General features: G+C 33.1%; 3 protein-coding genes across 7 annotated transcripts in view; 1 reads left to right on the top strand and 2 right to left on the bottom strand.

Annotated features, from left to right (window-relative positions):
• Positions 1-545: 545 nt before the first annotated feature.
• On the bottom strand, positions 546-10,337 carry LOC108762445 (THO complex 7). Its single transcript, XM_018509449.1, is given in 20 exon segments — positions 546-666; positions 931-964; positions 1,421-1,488; positions 2,450-2,691; positions 2,780-2,864; positions 3,108-3,238; positions 3,347-3,658; positions 4,124-4,372; positions 4,452-4,622; positions 4,717-5,089; positions 5,162-5,397; positions 5,475-5,705; positions 5,901-5,971; positions 6,059-6,203; positions 6,270-6,431; positions 6,531-6,572; positions 6,575-6,604; positions 6,606-6,650; positions 9,586-10,010; positions 10,220-10,337. Coding segments are annotated over 20 exon segments (3,186 nt in total). The 5' UTR covers positions 10,233-10,337.
• On the top strand, positions 7,452-9,022 carry LOC108762444 (alpha-ketoglutarate-dependent dioxygenase alkB homolog 6). The gene is made up of 5 exons (XM_018509448.1): positions 7,452-7,645; positions 7,721-7,897; positions 8,200-8,307; positions 8,560-8,658; positions 8,742-9,022. Exons 1-5 carry the CDS (start codon positions 7,598-7,600, stop codon positions 8,997-8,999), a joined length of 690 nt encoding a protein of 229 aa, XP_018364950.1. The 5' UTR covers positions 7,452-7,597; the 3' UTR covers positions 9,000-9,022.
• A 2,485-nt stretch (positions 10,338-12,822) lies between the features above and the next one.
• Positions 12,823-23,686, bottom strand: part of kst (spectrin beta chain, non-erythrocytic 5 kst) — a 68,666-nt gene continuing 57,802 nt past the window's right edge. For 4 of the 5 annotated variants that reach the window (XM_018509397.1, XM_018509394.1, XM_018509395.1 and 1 more), the window contains 17 exons: positions 22,895-23,300; positions 22,615-22,815; positions 21,932-22,532; positions 21,490-21,833; positions 21,103-21,387; positions 19,067-20,800; positions 18,516-18,884; positions 17,318-18,400; positions 16,995-17,221; positions 16,806-16,909; positions 15,981-16,211; positions 15,628-15,905; positions 14,960-15,464; positions 14,670-14,819; positions 14,496-14,570; positions 13,954-13,982; positions 13,389-13,622 (listed from right to left, as the gene is read on the bottom strand). In XM_018509397.1, the coding sequence (XP_018364899.1) occupies positions 13,389-13,622; positions 13,954-13,982; positions 14,496-14,570; positions 14,670-14,819; positions 14,960-15,464; positions 15,628-15,905; positions 15,981-16,211; positions 16,806-16,909; positions 16,995-17,221; positions 17,318-18,400; positions 18,516-18,884; positions 19,067-20,800; positions 21,103-21,387; positions 21,490-21,833; positions 21,932-22,532; positions 22,615-22,815; positions 22,895-23,300 (6,856 nt within the window). Of the gene's footprint in view, positions 13,623-13,953; positions 13,983-14,495; positions 14,571-14,669; positions 14,820-14,959; positions 15,465-15,627; positions 15,906-15,980; positions 16,212-16,805; positions 16,910-16,994; positions 17,222-17,317; positions 18,401-18,515; positions 18,885-19,066; positions 20,801-21,102; positions 21,388-21,489; positions 21,834-21,931; positions 22,533-22,614; positions 22,816-22,894; positions 23,301-23,686 lie in introns of all 5 variants that reach the window. The other variant, XM_018509396.1, reaches the window with a different exon arrangement.

The raw sequence follows: 23,686 nt of genomic DNA, 5'->3' as shown, positions 1-23,686 counted from the left end.
TATATATATTTATTTTATAAGTATTTTAATAAGGATTTCTTCAATGCATTATTCAGAATAAAAGTATCTGTCCATCTTTCGTAAATATCCAAATGGTTATTTATATTTTTATATTTCCTATTCAATTTCTCATATAGGATAAATACTTTAAGAAGTTTATAAATATTATGTCATATATTTAATATTAATGAATAAGTGTTCTTGATACGTTTTGTTTGCCAAGACTCCTTTTCCTGTGTTTTTTCTTTTCATAGAACTAATTAATTAGTATAAAAGACAAATACTTATGAAGTTCCTTAGATAGTATAAATAATAATATAATCTATTATTTAATATTATTAATCAACTTATATAAAGCAAATCAACACATATAAGATCTATATGTATTTATTTTTTAAATACCTGAAAATCACATTTGTTCATTATTTATGATAAATATACGTAAGAATTGATATAACAAAAATATTGTAACACACATCTAATTCTACAATTTTTATATAATAAAATTATATAATATTTAACGTCTAAACTTTTCGATGGAATGTTCATGGAGGAGTCCTTGATAATTTAGGCTTAGCTAAAAATGCCTCTTCTTCCTTAGCAAGTTCTGGATCATTTTTCCATGAAGTATCGTTAATTACATTGCTGTTACAGTTATTACTATTCCTATAAATAATGCTATTACTAAATAGATTTATAATAAGTGCGAATAAGAGAGAGCAGAAGCATTTTTAACACACAAATAATAAATCTAATATAATTTATTTAATATCATTTGGTATAAAAATACATAAATTGCTATATAATAGAAACGATAACGTTATATATACAAAGCGTATAAATAATACAAAGCACGTGCTTCAAAAATAAATATTCAAAAGCTGTAAGAGATGCACCACAACTGCAATGATTGCATAAAATGTTACTTACAGCGATGCTATACTACTGAATTTCTCTTGAATTTCTGTAAAAATCAGATTAAAAAATTTTACTAAAATTATAATTGATATATAATACAAAAATTATTTTATTTTTCTCTAATTATTTTTATCTTTCAATGTATATAACATAAATTTACAGGAAAAATGTGGATTAAATTCATAACAAATGGCATAGTGTATTCTAAACTATCGTTCCAAACGACAGGAGGTGGTTTTTAAATAGTTCTAACAATTTTGAAATGTGTCATCTAACTGGTTAATATTTATCTGAGTTTCTATCACTTTCATTACGTGCTCCAATTTTCCCAAGGTTCTGCGTATATAGGGAAAGTTGTAAAGCTTTCACTGAATGTTGTTTGTGAATTATTCTTTTAATGTGCCAAGTTCGTAATTTTGAAGTCAGTTTCAAACGACAATAGGAATATAATACTGAATATGCTACTATTCAAACAATAGTTAATAATGTGAAGTATACATACCTGCTTGGCCATTTTCACGACTGGGTACAAGAATTGTAGAAGATGTTACTGCAGTTTCACTGCTATCTCTGTAAATCGATATCTGTTAACTAATGAACTACAGAAATAATTACACATAAAAATTTAATTGCAAGATTGATTACGAAATAAGTTAACATGACTATATTATATATTTTACTTAATTATTTTTGCGTGTAATGCGCGCGTTTAAATTACTCTTTAATTAATTAATAACGCACTTGGAAGTCCGATTTTCGTATAAATATATTGTATCGTTAGGTATTGTTCTTCCAGTAAAATTTCGCTTAAAAGATTTCATCGTTTCTAAAGGTTTTTCTAATTTTGTTTTTCTGAATTTCTCGTTATACAATTTTCCTGCATTAATCTTATCCTCTAATTTACGTGATTTCGACTGATATCGTATATTATTATTTATTCTAAACCTTGAATTTACTTCTGTTCTAAATTGGTTATCGTAATCAAATTCATAACGATTGTTCTTTCTTATTGCATTTGCTGGCCAAATTATATTTTTTAATACAGTTATATTTCTCTCTTGTTTTTCATATGGTTGATTATTATATCTCATAATTAAGGAAGATTCAGTACCGACGAACTTTTTTGCAATGCTTTGAACTTTATGTGTAGAAAACGATTTTTTCGTGCCGTTTGTGACAATTTGCTGTTCCTTAAAAGTGTACCGACATTATCACATAAATAAAAAAGTAGAAATTAAGTCAATATCGTGAATCTATTTTAAATATTACCTTCAAAGAGAAATTTGACAAATCTGACAGTTTAGCGAAGGTTGCTTGTTTAGTATAACTTTCTTTCGGTAATATTTTTTTTTTCATCTTGATATTATATCTACCATATATATTATTATTATATTAAATTAACAGTTAGGCATACGTAATTTCTATATAATGATATATTAAACATAAGTCAAGACCAATTTGGCCGTTTTCTTTATGTAAAAAGAGTAGCTATAATATTAGGTTTTGTATATGTATATGTATATGTAAGTACCTTAGCGTAGGATATGATGGATGTTTATTACAGACGTGGTTCTTGTGTTGATTACCATAAAAATCGATAGAATTCAGCGTAGATATTTGTTGTAGAGTCGTATCCGTGTTTAGAGTCTCTTGAGAAATTTTCGAAGAAACGCTGTAACACATTGCAAGCAACGTTTCTCCATTCAATTCGCCAATATAATTTTGCAATGGATCGTTTTCGTCTAATTCACTTTCCAACACATCCAAGTCTTCCTATGAAAATGTTAGATGTCCAAATTTATTCGGTATTCGGTATCATCGATATTCATACAGTATTTTCGTATTTACATTTCTTACTTACGTTATCATCATCTCCGGTCTCGTCATTCTGCGGTGTGTTAACATTTTCACATCTTTGTATCCTCAGTACATGATCTAGATGCTTTCTATTGTGCCAAAATTATTATCGTTTAAGAGATAAAAAAGTTTTATTACTTTTTTAATCGTTTTTACGAATATGAATGTTCTAAATATCAAAGTAAAAATTCGCAATATATTTCAATAAAAATATAAATTATAAATCTACTAAATGTGCATTTATAATATTATTTTATATATTTAATGCGGAAATTGCTATCTTTAGAATTAGAACTTTCATTTTGAATATTTTATTTTATGTGAATATGCACCTTATTTCCGCAGATTTCTGATTATTACCAAGATATTCCGATATATTCGAACGCTTAATTTTTCTTGCTTCCTCATTGATTACGGGATTGTTCAAAAAATTGTTTAGCGCTCCATTGATGTACGGTAGTGACTAATAAATGATACGAAAAATTCCTTTAAAGACATCTCTTGTATTAAATTTCCTAGATAAAATTTTTCTTTTCTGAAATAATTTTATTAAATGTGTAATTTTACTCACAGATGAATAATCTATTGAGAGAAGGACGATCAAGGTAGACATGAGTAATGAAGATATTTTGGACGCTCTGGCTTGTGCTAGCCGATGTAACGATAAATTCATTAAAAGTGCAGTAGCGTATTCGAGCCTATATAAACCTATGATGCGACATTTATCGTGTAGATGATTAATCAACCATTCCAGTAGTCCACTTTCTATCATATATATTCGTTGCTGTCTACGTAAAGATAGTTTTTGTAACATCGCCACCATCATGTCACAAGCAAAAGGATCCACTCCGTCAGCATAATTATTGTCGAGACAAGCAAAGGTCTGAATATCGAGACGATTGCAATTTTTATTAATGCTATTCAATTTCACGATTATTTTATGATCGTCTTTGGTAATGTTTGGTAAATATATTAAAACTTGTTTGGTTTTGATGTTCTAAATATAAATGATGACAAGAACAGCATGTCCGGTCGATAAAAAGTAACGTAACATCTATGTATAATATGTATTCGTACTTAACAATGAAACTGTTATGTATAATATCTGTTATGTGTTATACGATAAGATAATATAGAGTAATATTCATAGTCGAAACTTATATTTAAGACCGTCTTAAGTAGTCTTAAGATATTATAAGGTAATCACAAAGCAATATTAGCATCTGAAGACATTATCTATAAGACAGTCTTAAAATAAGAACGAGTTTTAAATATCGGCTGTAGCGATATTATGGTACTTTTAATTAATAATTGGGTGATTATACGAGTAATTTATATAAAAACATACCACGTTTATAACAGAGGATCCAACCGATAGATAATCTCTTCCGCATCTGAAGGATGCCAAGGTGTTTAGCAATCGTGCAACGAATTGTTGCAAAAGATGCCTGGCGTAAGCTTCTCCCGCTGTCAACAGACACGGTAAAATCGACTTGCCGTTGTCGCTAGCAATCTGTCCGTGAAGTCCCAACAAATCACGACTTATATATTCGTGTAGGATTTCATCCTGTTCTGCTGATTGTACCAGTGTTATTTTCTAAAAATATAGACGTGCTTTTTTTTCAAAGATTACTGATACCATCGCACTATTTTAAAGCTATTAATCATCTTAATACCCAACGCAACGCTTGTAACAGCAACAACTTTGTCTTTACATCTCCGCTAATTAGATGTAATTTGATCTTTTTATAATCTAATAATTTGGGAGATACCGGTACTCCTGTGACATCAAGTTTAGGCAGTGTAATTGCTTTTACGTCAATACGGTCGAGTTGTAACAAGGACGGCTGTCGAAAAAGTAGCCATACATTAAAAATGAAAAGTTTATAAAAAAGTTTAGAAGAATATATACTACAAGCTCTTTCTCCCTTTTTTACTTACATACGAAGTCTCTCTTATATTTTGATTAAATAAATCTGGAAATATCTTCATACAAATCTCGAGTGTTCGTTGTATATCAACATCTTGCCCTTTCACTGAATTCTCCAATGCCATCGTTAATTCCCCGGCAACATCTATTAGTTTATGATAATCCGCGTGCAACTTGTGAAATCTCACTTTTAGTTTTTCATAATTTGTATGTATACTGCACAAATGAGATTTGATTACTGCTAATTCACGATTATATTGAATCAATCTTTTGTCTGACTTGTGCATTTTCAACAAACTGCTAACACTTTCTTCCGGATTTATTATATCTTCTCGTAAATTATTGATTGTAATTTGACTTCCAGTAATATGCGTTTGTGTGCTTCTGTAAATGATAATATACGAATCAGATATTTTTTAATCTTTTTATTAAAATATCAGAGGAAAGATATTTTACTTTGATTTTAAATTTGTTTTATTAGAAAAACAATACTGCTCCTCATCGTCGTGATCTAGAAATATAGGTAGATCCCTATCATTTGGCACAATCGGTATATTATTTTTTTTAGTCTTATTTTGTGCAACACCAGATTCCATAGCTATTGTTTTTGTTGCTGGCATGGTTGTATGATCTTGTACTAAATTCTGCAATTGCGTTTTATTGGAGTTTATACTGTCTAAATTGTTCAAATCCTACAAATTCAACATTATTAATAATTTTTGTATATTTTTTTGTATTATATATAAATGTACAGTTCAAGTTTGCTTACTTGTCTGTAACGTGAGATAAACAAATCTAGATTTTTTAATAGCTCATCGGCCCAATGTTGTTCTAACACTTTGGAGAAACAAGTATTTGTATACAGATCTTCTATATACGGTAGTGCATAAAACGGCTGTAATTCTGTATCATATTCTAAATCTTTGCCATCTCCGTCTAAATAATCTTGTAATTGCTTCATACTGCTGTTTATATTTTTTTCAATTTCAACGGCATTGTTCTGTTTATTATTAATAATATTCTTAGACTAATTAAATTATTGAAAGTATTTTATGTATAAAAACGTATTAATATAATTAAATATTTTATCATATAAATTATCACATTAAATTTAAACATTTAAAAATAATAAGAAAATATTTAAGAAAACCACATACACAGAAGACAATTTCTCCATTAAAAAAATTTAAATTACCTCCTTGCATTTTTCCAAAAGATCATTTTCTATTGAAGACAATTTCAGTGTATTTGTTTCTGATGGTAGATCTAATTCATAACAAGAATTAACAATGTTGAATAATAAATCAAATTATGTATAATACTATATACTATTGCATATGAATAATAATATACCATTATCTGTTTCACCATATTCTTTATATTGATTGGCATGTAATTTACGTTTAGGTAGAACAGCAAAGTATATGTGTAAATAAAATGTTAATTTTTTGTATTCTTCATATTGTTTAATACTATCGGAGAACAAGTTACTCCACAACTAGAAAAAAAGAAATATACCACAGTATATGTAGGTATGCAATGTTGATCATAAGTATTTTTTTACTTGAAAAAACGTTGAATAATCTCCGGTATTGTAGCATAGTATTAGTTGAACATAGGGATCTGTTACTTCTTCTAATTTATGTTCCAAAGTTTGGAAGCCTATTTTTGAAGCTTCTTGAATTAAAGCTTCAGCAGTACTTTCAAAATTATGATCTAAAAGAAACTGCGAATCGTTTTTTTAGTACAAATTAAAAAAGTATACAGATCAGTCTAAATATGATATTAAGTTGTTGCATTAAATGTTAAATATTATTAATTATACCTTATGGATTACTTCAATGTTTTTATCAGCCATTTGATTCTTCGTGGACACAACTCAGTAATTACATATGTATCTTATTCTGCCTAAAAGTATCGTGATTATGAAGAGACCACTGTGAAACTTTACAATCAAATAATTACATATTAATCTAAGAACTTCCAATTAAAAAAAAAATAGTTAAAAGTTTCTAGGGCAAATTAGAATTAGACGGATTAAGTGCAAGAAACACATTGAGTCTATTCTTATTTAGAAATAAATTACACTTTATAGTTTATTGTAAATAATATCCAATTGTAATTTATTTCCAAATAAGAATACACTAATAATATGTACGCCTTATTAATTATGCATTCTCATTTGCCCTAGAAATTCTTATCTTTATTTCTTTAATATTGAATTGTAAATGGTTTTTGTGTAATTTTTTGTATATTTTGTGTAAACAACTTAAATAATCCATTTAATTAACATCAAAATGAAGATACTTAAATCATCATTTAATTAATAGATAGCTTAGTTTATTTACCCTACTAATATTCAATTATTGTTCAATTTATTCTCGCACACGTAACTCGGCAGGTATTTTTCTGACAAACTCATGTCGCGGAGAACGTATCAGTTGAGGTTCATTAATCGATTTTATGCAAATACACTATATTGATCAGTATACAGTATTCAAGTAACATATATTTCGCGATTGCCGCAGCAGAGCTCCATTTTTTACTATCAAAATTCGCGCTTGTTGAACGTTGTCACGAGTGATTTCTGTATCACGACGTTCCGACATCCGCGTAACGGAGTTAGTAATTTGCCATCGCTATGTGATCCGCGGAAGGAAGTAAATGTTTGACGTTTACGGCTGCGTACCTACGACCAAGGAGACTTCTGCTAGTTCTACAAACTGTCAAGTCAAGTTTCGTCAATCTCCCTCGCACGCATGCGCACGTGTGCACGCGGTCCTCGACTGTCATAGTTGTTTACATTATCGTACATCGACACTTATCGATCCGTGATAGTATATTCCATGGAATATAGCTGGTATATTATTACAGTTTAGGAAAGTTATAAAAATGACGGAAGAACAGAGTTCCCTGTTGCACAACGCTATCATCTCAGAGGTTTTCTCTCGTTTGTTAATCCATACATTTAACTCAGAGGTTATATTTTATTAAGTATTCTCTTGCAAATCACAGATATCTAGCACTGCGTGTTACATACCGAATTTTATTACTGAGGAAGAAGAGAGGCAAATCATAAAATGCGTAAACAGTGTACCGCAACCAAAATGGACGCAATTAAGTCACCGCAGATTACAGAATTGGGGTGGTATACCACATCCCAAAGGGATGATAGCGGAAGCGATTCCCGATGTAGGTAGAATGTGAAATATCTTAACAGTTAGTCTGGGTGTACAATGAGTCGGTAGTTTTAGAAGTTAGCTGCTGGCCAATTCTACTGATTCAACGATTTCAATCAATCCTAGCTCATTGACTCTCCTTTAAATTTTGCTTGTGACTCAACAATTATAAACTACTGACTCATTGTAGACCCAGTCTTAGAATTTATTTAGAAATGAAAAAAGGTTGAAAGTCTCTGTATATTTGTTATAAGTATTTTAAGTACTTCATTTAAAATTATTAAATGAATGCATTAAACATTAACAATATTTTAGTGGCTTCAGAAATATATTGATAAAGTGACAGCTTTGAGTGTCTTTGAAAAAGGAGTATTGCCTAATCACGTTTTAATTAACGAATATTTATCTGGACAAGGAATAATGGTATGTCAGAGATGAAAGACAGGGATATACTATATTGCATATTTTTCTTTATTATGAAGTATAAATTAAACAAACAAATAAAAAACAGAGCTGTAGGAGTCGGCGCAAAGTTTTTTATTTAACTTGCTTGAATTTCAAGAATTCTTTTATACTAATACAAATTATATTTATCTACATTAAAATAGAAAAAATATAAAAATATGTACACAATAGAGTAGCATATACTGAATAGTAACATAATGCCTTCATTAGGCACACTCGGATGGTCCACTTTTTTATCCTGTTGTAACTACTATCAGTTGTGGCTCTCATACAGTCCTTGACTTTTATAAACGACTTGAAATGACAGAGGTAGATACTGAAATATACAATAAAGATTGCTACATAAAAATGCTATGTAATTGTACTTAATGTAATTTATATTATTTTTACAGCAACAACAATGCAAATTAGAATTTAGTTTACTACTAGAACGCAGAAGTTTGTTAATTCTACAGAAGGATTTATACCATAATTATTTACATTCTATAGCAGAAAGAGATGCAGATAGCATATCAGAATCTTCGATAAAGAATCTACATATGTGTGCAAAAAAGTTTACAAAAGAGGAAATAATAAAACGTGATACTAGATTGTCTTTAACTATTAGGCACGTGCCGAAAACTAGCAAATTGAAATTAAAAATTTTTTGATATGTACATATATTATTAAAATTTGGAAGACATATAATTATAATAAACAATAAATGTTGTAGTATGTTTTGTTTTGTGACTGTCGTTCATTCTAATTTATATGAAGTACACTTACTTTATGAATTATCACACGATATTTGCATATTTGTGTTGTTTGTGTCATTCTCAAGGCTCACATCCATTACTTCTTCATCACCCTCATCTAACATTCCTTGTAGAGAGTGTATGGAGGATATTAAAACGTGGAATTGTTTACGACGCATTTCTAACTTGTGCTCTAACTGTTCTGATTTTTCCTGTATATGAAAAATGATTATAAGACATAACTAATCTTCTTGCAAGTATCCCTAGTGAGCTCTAAACATAATGGTATGCTTACAAAAGAATAGATAATTAGAATAGGGAATAATAGATTTCAGTCTATAGAAATTGTGTATATTCTGATACACGATTTCTAGTAGATTGAAATATGTTATTTCCTGTTTCTATTGCCTGCGCTTTTCAATGATTCAGTGTCTGTAGAGACACTCAAATTATTCCAAATGGAAAAAGTTATATGTATCAATATATATATATTTTTTCAAACCTTTAAAGCGCCTAATTCTTGTTGCAATGTCTCAAGCTTGATGTGTGTTTCCAAACGATCTGGTTGTTCATTAATGACTTTGGCTAGTACATCGTACTCTATTCTATTTTTTCTCACACGTTTGGCATCTTGCAGTTCAGTTTTAGTTTTCTCAATGTCTTCCTTCGCCTTCTCTATTTGTACTTCAATTTCCTTTGACAGCTTCTCGTAGCTTTTTAATTCTTCTCGACTCATGTTTGAAACTAATCTGGATTTTTTCTGTGCAAATTCGCATTGTGCTAATTGCGACAGCATTCTTTCGTGCAGCGTATTGTCCACATCGGAACTGTTGATCCATTTTATAAACGATTTCAATAGCATATTAATTCTACGATCGTCTCCTGTTCCATCACCGTCTATGAGTAGTCGCCGACGTATTACTTCTTCTAAAATTTTTATAAATAAAAAATTTATACGTTTTACATATTTGGAGACACTGGTAGTGTCTCGGCGCTAAGCTACGCGCAGTATACATTACGCCTATATATTTTATTGAAAGAAAAATGCATATAACCTTTTATTACACAAGTACTATTTGTAATTACTTATAGCAAATAAATATTGTAAACATATTATTTAAAAAAATGCTACTTACCATCGTTAGACATTGTTAGATATGTATTTGTAACAGTTGTAACTAAAAAAATTACAATTTATACTAAAAAACAATTTAAGATCTTTAACCGAGACCAACTGATAGCGTTTTCGGCCCGATCGGGTTTGCGCACCAACCTTGGTTGGATTAATCTTTCCTATTGGTTGACGTTACCCGCTCTACCAATAGGAGAGCACAAAATGCCATTAATCCAATCCAGGTTGGTGTAAACCTGGCCGGACCGAAAACGCTATGAGACTGCAACCACTGCAACCTACTGCAACTGGTTGAGTGCAGAGTGTAGATCGTGCAGGTGCAAGCATGGTGAAACGTTGCGTATAATAGCGATAGCATACTGGAAACAGCCAATCAAATTTGTCCAAATTCACTCTTCTACTGCGCATTGGCGGGAACGTTTCATCTCTTATTACACCATGGATGCAAGTATGTACAAGTTAGAAAAAATATTAGCACAAAAAATAAAAGAAAAATTTGTTTTTTAAATATTAGAATTATTATAAATTAGACATAAAATAATGTAAATTTATTGAAAGTGCTTTTTTCATATTTATATCGGTAAAATTAATATTTGTAAAAAAAATGTCTAAAAGAAAAATAAAGAGATTGTTTCATTTAACAAATATAATAATAATTGAATTTGAATGATATGATAAATAATTTTATGCAATTTGTGTATAACGATTTTCAAACATTTTATTTATCTTGTAAATATAAATGATTGCCGTTATTTAAACGAGTTAAATAATTGTACATGAAAATAATAATGCATTTTTTAGACATTGCAAATGTAGTTCAGGTTTTTAAAATAAATGTGGAATTTTTTGTTTCCATAATATTATATTTTTTACCTTTTCTCTCTCACTCTCTCTATAACTACATACGGAACGACGATAATATGCCTGCATAGTACGCAATTTGTATTATATTGTATTAAATACACTTTACATTTCGTATCACCATTATTATAAGAAATGGTGTAACACTCGCAAATATATAATATTTCGTCTTCCTCATCACAAAAATATGTCTATCTCTGGTATCTAACACATTACGATCATTGGTCCCACATGTGGGTTTTCAAATATATAATATTTGCAACATATATTATGTGACATCTACAACTTAAACATTATACCCTTCTGGTAATTTTAACATTTCTGTTGATATCTTTTAACTTAAAAAAAGAAAAAAGAAAAAGATAATCTCCGAAAACAGAAGTCATCCTACACTCTGTTCTTAAAGTCAGGTACATCTCAAATAAACCCGGTAGTAGTTATCTCTTTCTCTTTTACGGAATTGTAATTTTTCAATATTATACAAAACGTCGTTGTATTCGTTGATATTCTTAGAATTCTTTAACGTATCAAATTCATCATTCGGTATATTATACAGTCAGAGACAAAGTTCATTAATATTAAAGCAGAAACTAACGTTGAGTACAAAATACCAATACTAAGGCGATTTTTGGCGATCATTGGACGATTTTAACTATTTAATACTTACTTTTTGCATTTCTTTTTGGCGTGCTATTAATTGTAATAACTGTTGAAACGTTAAACGCTTCAATCTAAAATTCAGAAAAAAATCATTTTCAGTATATAAATCTATCCACATTTTGGAATATAGTCCAGGACGACTATGATTTTGTCGTTTCTTTATAAATGATATGCGTCGTTTTCTATTTGCTTTTATTGAATGAAAAAATTGTCTATACATTTCTACGAAAGATATTTCTTCGTCATCATATATTTCGTTTACTAACAATAAACACGTTTTAAAACTCTGCATGTTTATTATTTAAATATTCACATGAAATAATGGCTTCTACGCATAAGATAGAAAACAACAAACAGATAAAATTATTATTAACGTTTACTGGCCGCTTTCTAACCTAAATCTTTGTTTGGAAGTCGCGCACAGAATACCCTAGAGTGACTTCAGGAACAACCAGTCTATTTTAGCGTCAGTAGTGGTACTTGGTAGTGGTACATATACCAGAATAAGCTCCACCCCTACCATGGTACATGGTATATACCAAACGATCGCCAAAAATCGCCTCTGGTTAAACTAGGCGTATATTTGTTTTTTTCAATGCTGTAACTGAAAATTTTCATCATTCAACTGTCATGTCTTTTGAAAGATGTTTTTTTTTACAAAATATTAATAAATACAAAAATAAGTAGTACGTATTATTATATAATAGGTATTACATATTATTGTATATTTTCTATTGTATTAATTTTAAAGTAAAAGAATTATTATGAAATATATTATCTAACGTCAATAATAATCTTTCAACGATGATGAAAAAATATTCTATAATTTCAAGAATTTAATATATGCGAATTTAATATTTACACCAACGAGAGATACATTTATATATGGTATAAAGATCCATCATAAATCAAATAATTCGCGACATTATCTTCTAAATTCAATATCGAAAGTTTTTATTGATAAAAATATAAATTTTAATTTTTATATTTATATTTTTGACTCTTTGATATGACTTTTGATTTTTTACTTATTTATAAGTAGGAATATATTTTAATTATAATCATTGATCGATTTCTATAGGGAATATTGGGAAATTTGCTGTATATTCATTTATGGGTTTGCTATCAAAGTACAATATTAACCCTTCCGTCCACTACGTTTTTTCGGCACCTTTCAGTCCACTACGGGGGTCGTTATCATCTTGGCGTTTTTTGGACCAGTAAAAGTGCTTTAAAAAATCTGAAAAAATTCATGGAACTTCTTTCAACCTTCAACTTGAAGTCCCAATCATAATATCATAATTAGCGAGTAACAATCAGGGAGGGGATATGGCGCCTTCAGTGCCCGTTTTCAAAAGTTACAGCACTTTGAAATTTCGCTTGGGTCGAAAAAGACCCCCGTAGTGGACGGAAGGGTTAAAACTGCACAAATTGAATGAAATCATTATAATATCTCCTAAAAGAAGATAAATAAATTACTATGTTTAACGAACGTAGCCATTTAAACCCCCGGTAAAATAATCAAGGAACTTTGTCGATCGTTTTACGAGGAAGATTGTTTTTTTTTGCATCACGTTTAGATACATCTTGTATGAAAGATCGTAAATCGTATCTATATATAAATGCGCTTCGTAAAACTTCTGGAAACTGTGTTACGTCTGAGAGGGTTTTTTGCGTCTACCGAATAGATTGCTCAATACGGAACTTCGTTTATAATCTTTCCGATTACCACCCGAACTTTGCTCACTTTCTGATCCACTCTCTGACGATCTTCTATTGTCCATTACTGCGATGGTTGGAGGCGTTTGTGGAGCTGCTGGTGGAGCGACATAAGGCGGCAACGATGTCGGTCTACCAGTGTAAGCATTGTTTTGTTGCTGTACACCCTGTAAAAGAATATGAATTATCATTTAGGCTTATAAACGAAAGATAGTGAGATTTATAAATTTGCAATGACACTAAGAAATCGTTATAATTATCGTAACAGCCTTGATTTAAACAGAATATATTGAGTTTGAGTAATATTCTAAAATATATGTATATATTTTACAAAAAAAAATTACAAATGTAATAGTGGTTAAATAGTTTAGGTAATACAGTTTCATAAAGTTCGTAAAGTAAATAAAAAATGTGTAAGTTTTTTCTTTTTTTAATTCTCAAAAAAAAAAAGAATTTAACTTAATTTATTTAATATGAATTTGAAAAGTAGAAACTTACCTGCCTAATGTTTGGTACATTCCCATATGCTGTAACAGATAAGAAATACAATTAAAACATTTTCATTCCGTTAAATTGAGATCACAAGTTGATGCAACATTTAATTAGAAAATTCTGCTAAAATAATTTTTTGTTATTATACCATAAACAGCTATTTACAATTGTTATTATCGATCATATAAATTGCAAAGTTAGAAAATCAAAGTGCAGATATATTGACAAAATGCGACATTAAATTAAAATTTTTGAAGTGCTTATAAACATAAATAACGGAAATCTGTTAGTATTAATCTTTTGAGAGATATGACTGTGTATCAGTTAAAGGTTTATATACATATGTAAATATTATAATTGATTCACATTGCTTTAGCATTTTACATCCCTTGCCAAGCAATTTGCCAAATGCAGAAAAATTTTCGATAAGATGCGGGTGTAGATGAGTGATGAAAATAAAAGTATTATATGTATAAACGCAGAATGAATGCATGCGATCTTCACATCGATCTCCTTTTATCGAATGTGAATGTTTTATAATGACTGACCAGAATCATGAGGAATATTCCACTGAACCATTCTAGTCGGCGGAGGAGCACTCGATGGCAATGGAGGTGCTAATTCTATAAAATGACGATGAACGTTCACGAATATCGACAAATATCGAGTAGAATTTTCCTAAACCTTTTGAATCTTTTAATTTATATATAATGATGACGTACCTTGATGTTGTGGAGGAAGATCTACACTATTTTGTCGATGCCATACTGGTGGCTCGTTCGATGAATACTGGCTGGAACCATTGTGATTTAATGTTGCGCTTCGTTGTTGATAGACATTAGGTCTTCCTTGTGGTAAATGGTGTTCTATATCTGTGTACATATGATAACATTTAAATAAACCTTTACATAAAAATATATAAAATTATAGATTATAATATGAATGCTTGGAAAAATTATTGAATACAAGATGTGAATACAACGCAAAATACATTTTGTTTAAAAAGGCATACCATTTCGCCTGTATTGCACCATATTTTCCGAGCTGGAACGCATAGGGATAGGCGGAGGAGCGCCTCGCGGTGGTATAGGCGGTTTGTCAGTTCCCAGCATCACGGAATTCTGTTGATATTGATCCCGCTGAGTCGCCAGTTGCTCTTGCTGTATCAACTGATGCTGGTGCTGCTGCTGCTGCTGTTGCTGTGCGAGTAGTTGTTGTTGTCTGTGCATCTGCAGAAATTCCGTCTGAGTCTGTGGTTGGTCGGATCTCTGTGACGCCAAGAACGTCTCGGAGTTTTGTGCGTCGTTGCGCCGTTGCTGATTATGCCGGTGCATCTGCAGGAACTCTATTTGTACCGAGCTAGGTGAGTGTTGATTTGGCGAAATGGGATCGCGCCTAATCACAGAGTTCTTGCGTTCCATCTCCGGTGTGGAAGCGCGGCTACTTCCTGTCGACGCATTGTCATCCGCGTGTTCGAGCTTCGAACCCTGCAACCTTTGCAAGCCTTCTTGCTGCATCTGAATTTGAGAAATAGAGATTTACTTTATAGTTCAAATTTTGTAGGATATTGAAATAAAGTATATGAAAGATTAAAAGACTAAAAGATTGAATAAATAGTAATATTTCCTAAAAAGAGAGTTTATAGAAATTGTATAAATATAATGGTTTTATTGTAAAAACCTTTTGAGACTCGTCGTAGCTTAAGAGCTGCATACTTGGTGGTAATTTTGCATGAAACGAGATTTTATTAACCCAATCTTCCATCTCCCCTTGACTTGGTGCTAAAAACAAAAATTCCGAACCATCCGTGCACTTCAGTCGAAATACGTTTTTCTTCTTTGTATAATCATCTGCTTTCTCGCATATAGCATTGAAAATTGTTATCGGGGCAGTGGCCGCTTTGCTTAATGCAAAATCATCTGTATCCTTGAAGAAGCATAACAGTTGTCCGCACAATACTGGAATGATTGTAAAATAAGAATAAGTTTAAGAATAAGGAAACACTTTACATCTATTTAATTTCATGAAGGTACCAGTGTAATACTGCTTCCACGATCGAACGGCTGCCTTTTTGCCAGCACTTTGAAGCTCGTGCTTTCGTTCAAGAAGACCTTGAATCTCGACTGGTCGCAGGGCGTCCATGTTCTCCATTCGTTGCAGTTTTCGGAAGCTTTGCGTTCTTCGCCTGGTCGTGAAGCTCGGAGTTCGTTTTGGTTTTTTCGTATCCACTTTCATACTTTCGGCCCTCTTAATATCCGAAGTTGCTGAAAAAAATTTGTGTATGGCATAATCAATCATAAAATCTTCTTATACTGACGGTAAAAGTAAGACGGTGAATGAATATGTTAAATCCGATGTTTACAATCGAAATTGATCATTGGTTATCAAAATAAAAATGAAAATAAAAATGAAAATAAGGAGCAGACTTCCAAAATGCATTTTGTCCAAAATTTCATTTTTTGAGTTAGAGATGACAGTATTCAATGTTGAAAAACTCATATTTTAAGTTACTCTATGATGTTCTAAAAGCATTTTTTCATCATCAATTTATGTGCTGAAAAAAGTCTAGACATTCGAAGTGCATTATGTTCTTTAACTAGAAATGAACAACATTATTTGTTTATGATTTTATTTGTTTAAGATTATTAGAAATAGTTTAACAATTTTGTTTAACATTTCACATCTTACTGATTAGCAAATTGTTATTTTCTGACGCGTGTGGTTTCCTTGTGGCTTTCTTTCTCGTTTTCTGAAAATTATATATTTTGGAAAAAATGCATTTTGAAAGTCTGCTCCTCAAATATATTCCTACTTATAACATTATTATTAATTAAGTTCTTTACATAAATATTATGTACCTCGTCTTAATTTTTCACTAAACATGTGCGATAGACCGTATGGTTTCTGAGGTGTCGCAAGTTCTGTTGTTTCGGAACTAATAGCACCTTTCAGCGGAGATAACCTGATAAATAAGTCAATGATATTTGTGAAAACATCAGATTATTATTTAAAATATATAATCAGCCTTGTGTGGAGTTTTTACTCACATATTCGCAGATTCATGTTCGTCAACTGAGCCGTTAACTTCATCGTGTTGTGCGCGATGAGAATTGTCTAATAACCGCCTACGTTCCTCTTCGCGTTTCCGCTCTTCAGTTATCCTTTGCACCTCTTTACGTTTCCGTTCCTCGATCCTCGCGCGTTCGACACGCTCTTTTTCCGCTTGGCGCGCAGCCATTTCCGCCTCTTGCTGCTTTTGAAAGGCTTCCTCCAGCTATATGAATATTTATGATATTAAACATTATATTGTAAGCTTTCAACAATACTAATCAACAATCGTTATCTTCATTGTATTAAACGATAAACTTACCATCGTTATCCGTTTAAGCGCGCTGAATCTTTCCTCCTGTGCCTGTATAGTTTTCTCAAAATCTTCGTGCTTTCTTATTAACTCCTCTACTTGTGAAATGCTCTCTCCCAATTTATCGTCTTGCAGCATCGGCTCCCTGTTGACTATCCAATTCTCCAGAGTTTCGGCGTCCCTCTTAAACAACTGGGTATCCAAATTCTGTTCGTAAATGTGTCTTCTCTTCTGCCACGTGTCCTTTAGGATCTGCTGGCGTTGTTGCAATACCGATATTTTGTCCTCGATCTCTTTCGCCAAGAAATGTCCCTGCTCGATTAGCTCCAGTCCGGTTCGATAGAATTTCTCGAAGGCTTCTTCGCGCGTATCAATCTCTGATTTGTACTCGTTATGCCTGGAAAGCAGCGCCTCGGCACCAGGAACGTCCCGTGCTAATTCTGGCGCAGTCACCTTGGCCACCATCTCGTTTATCCAAGATATCAGGTCCCTGTACTCGCCCAAATAGGTCTGCAACTGTTCCGCTTGAGCTAGTTTGCTTCGCCTCTGCGCCGCTTGCTCCAACAATTCAGCCCAGGCCGCTTCTGCCTCCTGATGTTTTACGTTAATGTGTATACGTGCATCAGGGAACAGCTCAATCAACCTTGATGCTTCCTCCATCAGACTCTCCACTTGTTCCTTCACAGCCGCCAGATCAGTCTCGAATCCCTGATGCTTTCTTACCAGTGCCTGAATTGTCTCCAAATCTTGGCAATAGCCATCCGAGCTGAGAGCTGCTTCCTTCTCTTGTATCCAAGAGATAGTTTCATCGGCTGTCCTGTCAAACATGTGAACCTGCTTGGCACCAGCCAACGCATCTTGTCGAGCGTGCGCCAATTCTTTCAAGTCCTCCCATTGTTGTTTTGTTTCGTCAATTTTCTGAAGTATTTTGCTTTTTTCGGGATTGTTTTGCTCGATCAGCTTTTGTCCTTCGTCAAGTACAGCCGATACACGTCCTTCGCTGGTCGTTAAGCCGGCTAGGAAATTGTCGAATATCTGGATCAGTAGTTCCACGTGTTCTACGTCACATCCATAGTCCTCTGATGCGGCGATCTTTAATTATAATATTTAATAATTATATCAATATCAGTTTCATGATATGTTATAAATATATATTAGTTAGTGCATAAAAAGGCAAAATTAAGTAATTATTACTTGATTATCTTACCGTTGTTTGGTCCCCGATCCATTCAATCACTTCATCCGCTTGTCTGATAAATTTATAAAACTTCTCGCTTTCCGATAATCTTTGCAGTCGATATTCTTTCAATTTTTGCAATTCTTTAAATTTAAATTCGATATCCGCTTGTTTTTGCGCGATATTTTTGCTATCAAAATGATGACGTTCGACTAGGCCACGCGAAAGTTTCTTCAGATTATCGACCGTGTTTTCAAAACCGGACAGGTCACGCTCAATGCCTTCTAGCTTCTTCAGCAGAGATTGCACAGAGTCTTCATCCTTGCCATGATCAGATGAAGTAAGTTGTGGATGTTTCTCTCTAATCCATTGCTCAGCTTCCGCGGCTTCGGCATAAAACTATAAAAGCAAATTTAATTTTTTTATCGCGTGTATGAAAAAATGATTAAAACTATTAAATCATTATATTATTAAAATCGTTGAAATTATTCACGTTACTTTTATGTAACAATTATTATGAATTAACAAGAGAATAATAATGATTAATTTTGTATTAATAAATTTAATATTGGATTTCTTACCATTTGTGACTCTACAGCGTCGAGTAATCTCAACTTTCTGACACTTGCTAAATCTCTAAGGTGTGATAATTCCTCTTGCAACTTTTTAGTCAACTGTTCAATCTTGTCCGCTGCAAAGTGTCCACTTCTAATCATCACAGTCCCTCTGCTAACCAGTGAAGCTACTACAGGCTCTCTAGACAATAGTTCCGCTTCCAAAGCATGATGTTTCTTTTGCAATCGTTGTACAGTGGTCAAAGAACTACCGAGATCATTGCTTGCGGCTAATGGTTCCTTCTCCGATAACCAGTGCAATTCGTCTTCGACATCTCTCGCGAACTGATGCAGTAACTTCGCGTCTTCCAAATTATCCCTGCGTATCTGCATCGGTTCCTGAAGACTGTGATATCTATTGATCGTAACTAATGCTCTCTTTTGAATCTCGTCACTCAAGAAATGATTTGATTTCTGAAAGCTGGCGGCGGTATCTTTGATAGATTCACACGCTTCGTTGTGACCGAGCACATCATTCTCCAAATTAGTGTGTCTTTTCAGTAAATTCGCCACGCTCGATAGGTCCTTGCCATGATCCTCTGACTGCAATTGAGTTTCGACTTCATCCATCCACGTCTCGAATTCGTCCAAACTGCGACCGAATAGCAAGGCTTGATACGCATCATTCAACCGGTTCTTCTTTAGCTCGCTAGTCTCTTGCAAAAGACGCCATTCTGCCTCCAACTCATCTAAACGTTCCTGTATATCCTTCGAGGCGTAATGATTTTCCTCGATGAGTGCTTCGCCCTCATTAACGACTGCCGCAACTCTTCCTTTATTTGCCATCAACTCGCTCTCAAATGCAGCATGTTTCTGTATCTTGCTTTGCAAATTCGAGGAATCTCTATAATTTTCATCGCCCGCCACTTGTTGCTTCTGATGTAGCCAACCATCCACCTCATATATGTTTCTGAGGAACTGGTGTAAGTGATGACTCTCCAAAAGTTTCTTTCTTCTGGCTGTTGCACTGTTTTTCAATTTGTCCCTTCTGGTACAAACCGAAGCAAGTCGCTGCTTTATTATACCTGCATCTGCATGTTCACGCGATAGGATTTCATTTGCGAACTTTTCGAGCTCTTCAATACGTCCTAATTGAGACGCTAACATCTTTTCGAATTCCTCATGTTTACGTAACAGCGTCTCAACGCCCGATAACGATTCGCCAAGATCATCGTTGTTGAGAAATGCTTCTTTCGTCGCCAGCCAACTGTCAGCCTGATCGGCTTGTTCTTTGAATAATTGCAATTGATGCGCTTGCGTTAATTTTTGTCTACGATTATCCCAAGCATTTCCCAAAGTTTGCCTGAGTTCTTCCAAATGTTCAAGATTATCCTTGACATCATGATTGATTGACAGGAGTTTATGGCCATGATCCTTTAAGCCTTTAAATATATCTTGTCTACCGTCAATCTCTGCCTTTCTTTCTTGATGCAATTCTAGTACAGCTTGGGCTTCGGATATAGTGGTCGGTGGTTCGGAGTCATCCATGCGTTTGATAGTATCTGCCACCCAAATATCCAATTCATGTAGATCAGCTTGGAACTTGTGTAATGTATAGGCTTGATTCAAAGCGTCGCGTCGTTGTCGAGTCACACGTTGTAGATCATCCCAGTTAGATTGAAGTTCGGATAATATTCCGTTTATTTCGGACGCCTTGTCTGAGTATTTACGCGACAGGTTTCGCGCCTCTATCTTATGTTCCTAAAATGACACAAAATAATACAAAAATGAAAAAAAATTAAAATAAAAAAATCTTAAAATCATATTTAAAACAAAATATGAAGTGCGACTTATTGAATATTAAACTCGAAATTTATTGAAATTTGATTAATATATGACCGATATAGGTATATTAAAGATATTAGCTATTTATATAACTGAAAATAATAATCATAAATATAGAAATAGCTATATTAAATTTTCTTCATTACTATCATAGTTATTGAATAAATTTACGGTTATTAATTCTGAAATAAAAAATTTATAAAGATTGATGTCTTCACCTTCAGTTTCCCTTCTATTGCTGTCATATCTCGCTCCATAGCCTCTTGTTTTCTTTGCAGCAGTTCGACAGCAGGTAAATCTTTTCCTGTATCACTCGTGTTCATGGCCACTGATTTCTCAATAACTCTTTGGTTTGTGTCATCAATATCTCGATTAAATAGATGGATCTCTAATGCACCAGCTAATGTTTCGCGATATGCGCTTAGAGCACCTTGCAAACCTTTCCACTTATTATTAAAGTTATCACGCCGTTGTTGAATTGCTTTTGATTCATTATCACGACCCTGCATAAAATATAGCAAAATAACATGAATATTTTTTAATAATAAAAATATTTCAATTATATACTTATATATATATTTATTTTTTCATGCTAAAAATTTTACCTGTTTTATAAGTTTATCCGCCAAAGCATTGATCGATTTTATTCTAGAATCATCCACTCGCATATCACTGTCTACATCGTCGAGTTTCCTTTGGAGACTTAAGCAGTGCTCATAATCCTTTCCAGTATCACCTGCCTGAACCATCATTTCTTTATCTCTGATCCATGCCTCGATCTTCTCCACCTGATTGTTGAATTCTAAAATATCTTGAGCCTCTTCTAAACCTCTACCTCGATTTCCAGATTCCAACAACAATTTTCGCCAGGATGCGTGTAAATGATCTAATTGTTGACGAATTTCCGCGCTCGCTGGATGTTTTCGCGCTAACAAAGTCTCTCCTTTTGCTATTTTATAAATAAATTTGTTATTAAGTTTCGAATAATAATAACAACGAAATAATTCAATGAACCGAGCCATAACTACTTGCTCATCAATCAATTACCTTTAATTTCTTCAATTCTACTCTGGTTTGCTGCCAGCTCTGCTTGGAATGCTTGGTGCTTCTGTAACTTTTTGATCTTGTCCTCCAAGCTGGACACTTCGCCCTTGGACGCTTCTGCTTCCAACTTCTTCTGCTTTTCACCTATCCAAGACTCGGCTTCACCAACGTCTCTAACAAATTGTACATGTAGCAGACTGGCTTCCAACCTTCTTCTTCGCGCATCGCATAGGTCACGAATTCTTGCGCGTCTTTGAATGACCTCGTTTAGTCGTCGGGCGATCGTCGATGAATCAAAATGATTCTGCTCCAGAAGTTTATTCCCATGCTCTTGCAGCGCCGTTAGCTTCTCTTCGTGGGTGACTAGCAGCTTTTCAAATTCGTTGTGTTTTTTCATTTGCGCATCTACTTCTTCGACTGAGACTCCGAAGTTGTCACCGCTCAGTGCTGCTTCCTGAGTACTAGATAAGGTGTCAAGTTGTTTGGCGTCTCGGAGGAAAAAATGCAAATCGATTAGTTGATCCAAGTGCACTTTCTTTTGCTGCCAAGCGGTGTGTAGCCTCTGTCGCTCATCCAACAGCTGATTACACTTTTCTTCGACCTCCTAAAAAATATATCGACGTGATTAACAGATACTCACACGAATGTTATTATCTATGATACATATCTGTGACGTATAGCCTTACCATAGCGGCATAGTGACCAGTTTGCACCATAGCTTCGCCTAAATCGAGCACTGAGCTGAAGCTATCCTCTCGTGCTTCGATTTCTCCTTTCAGAGCCTCGTGCTCTGCTTTCAAGATTTGTGCGCTGGCCGCGTCTCGAACCTTTTCTTCCGTTGACATTGTAGCACGGAGTCCAGCTGCCCAGTTCATCAGGTCTCTTACCTAAATGTAATTAACAGATTCTCCCGTTAAAAATAATATAAATCGTCAAATATAACTGGTGAAAAATATAATTTAATACCTGAGTGAGGAATCGTTGCAAATCGCAGCTAGCTTGCAATTGATCCCTTCGATGAGCAGATCTTTCTTTTAATTCCTCCCAATGAGCAACAACAATTTGTTGCTGCTGATCGATGTGCGCCGCATTGTTACCCGGATAATGTACTTGTAATCTGGATGCATCCTCGACTAACACTTGCAGCTGAGCCTCCAAAGCGACCAAATCATTCTCAAATCCTTCATGTCGTCTAATTAAAGCTAAAACGGAATTTAAGTCGCGACCAAGATCCTCTGGCAAAGCAGCCTCTTTCTCTTGTATTCGTGATAGCGCTTCTGCCACGTCGCGATGAAATCGATGAATTTCGCCTGCCGCTTGCAATCGTTGTTCGCGATTTCGGATGAGACCCAATAAATGTTGCCACGATTCTCTACAATAAAAAATTGTATCTTAAAGTTAAATTTTGTTATTTTTTTTTAAATTGTATAAAATTTTTAAGTAAAAGGTACAATTCAGACAAATAATTTTATTACTTGTAATACAGTAAATAATTATATAGTATTGACAAGTGTGCAAAGATTTGTGAATTAGTTAATACATAATAATTTCTACATTACAATTATTACAAGATTTTAGTCATAATAATTTCTACATTACAATTAATACAAGATTTTAGAATTTGAAAATTTTAAGGCAGAGTTTTAGAAAGCAGAAGATCCAAGAAAGACTGAAGATTTTGGATATAAGATTGCGAAGCACGAAAAATGAGAAGCATGAAAAATAGATAAATTTTGAATCGTAGCATGACGCTTATCT

The sequence above is a fragment of the Trachymyrmex cornetzi genome, unplaced genomic scaffold (genome assembly GCF_001594075.2).
Source record: "Trachymyrmex cornetzi isolate Tcor2-1 unplaced genomic scaffold, Tcor1.1 scaffold299, whole genome shotgun sequence".
Classification (NCBI taxonomy): domain Eukaryota; kingdom Metazoa; phylum Arthropoda; class Insecta; order Hymenoptera; family Formicidae; genus Trachymyrmex; species Trachymyrmex cornetzi.
Note: the sequence above shows the minus strand (reverse complement) of the source record. Positions and strands in the feature narration are given on the sequence as shown.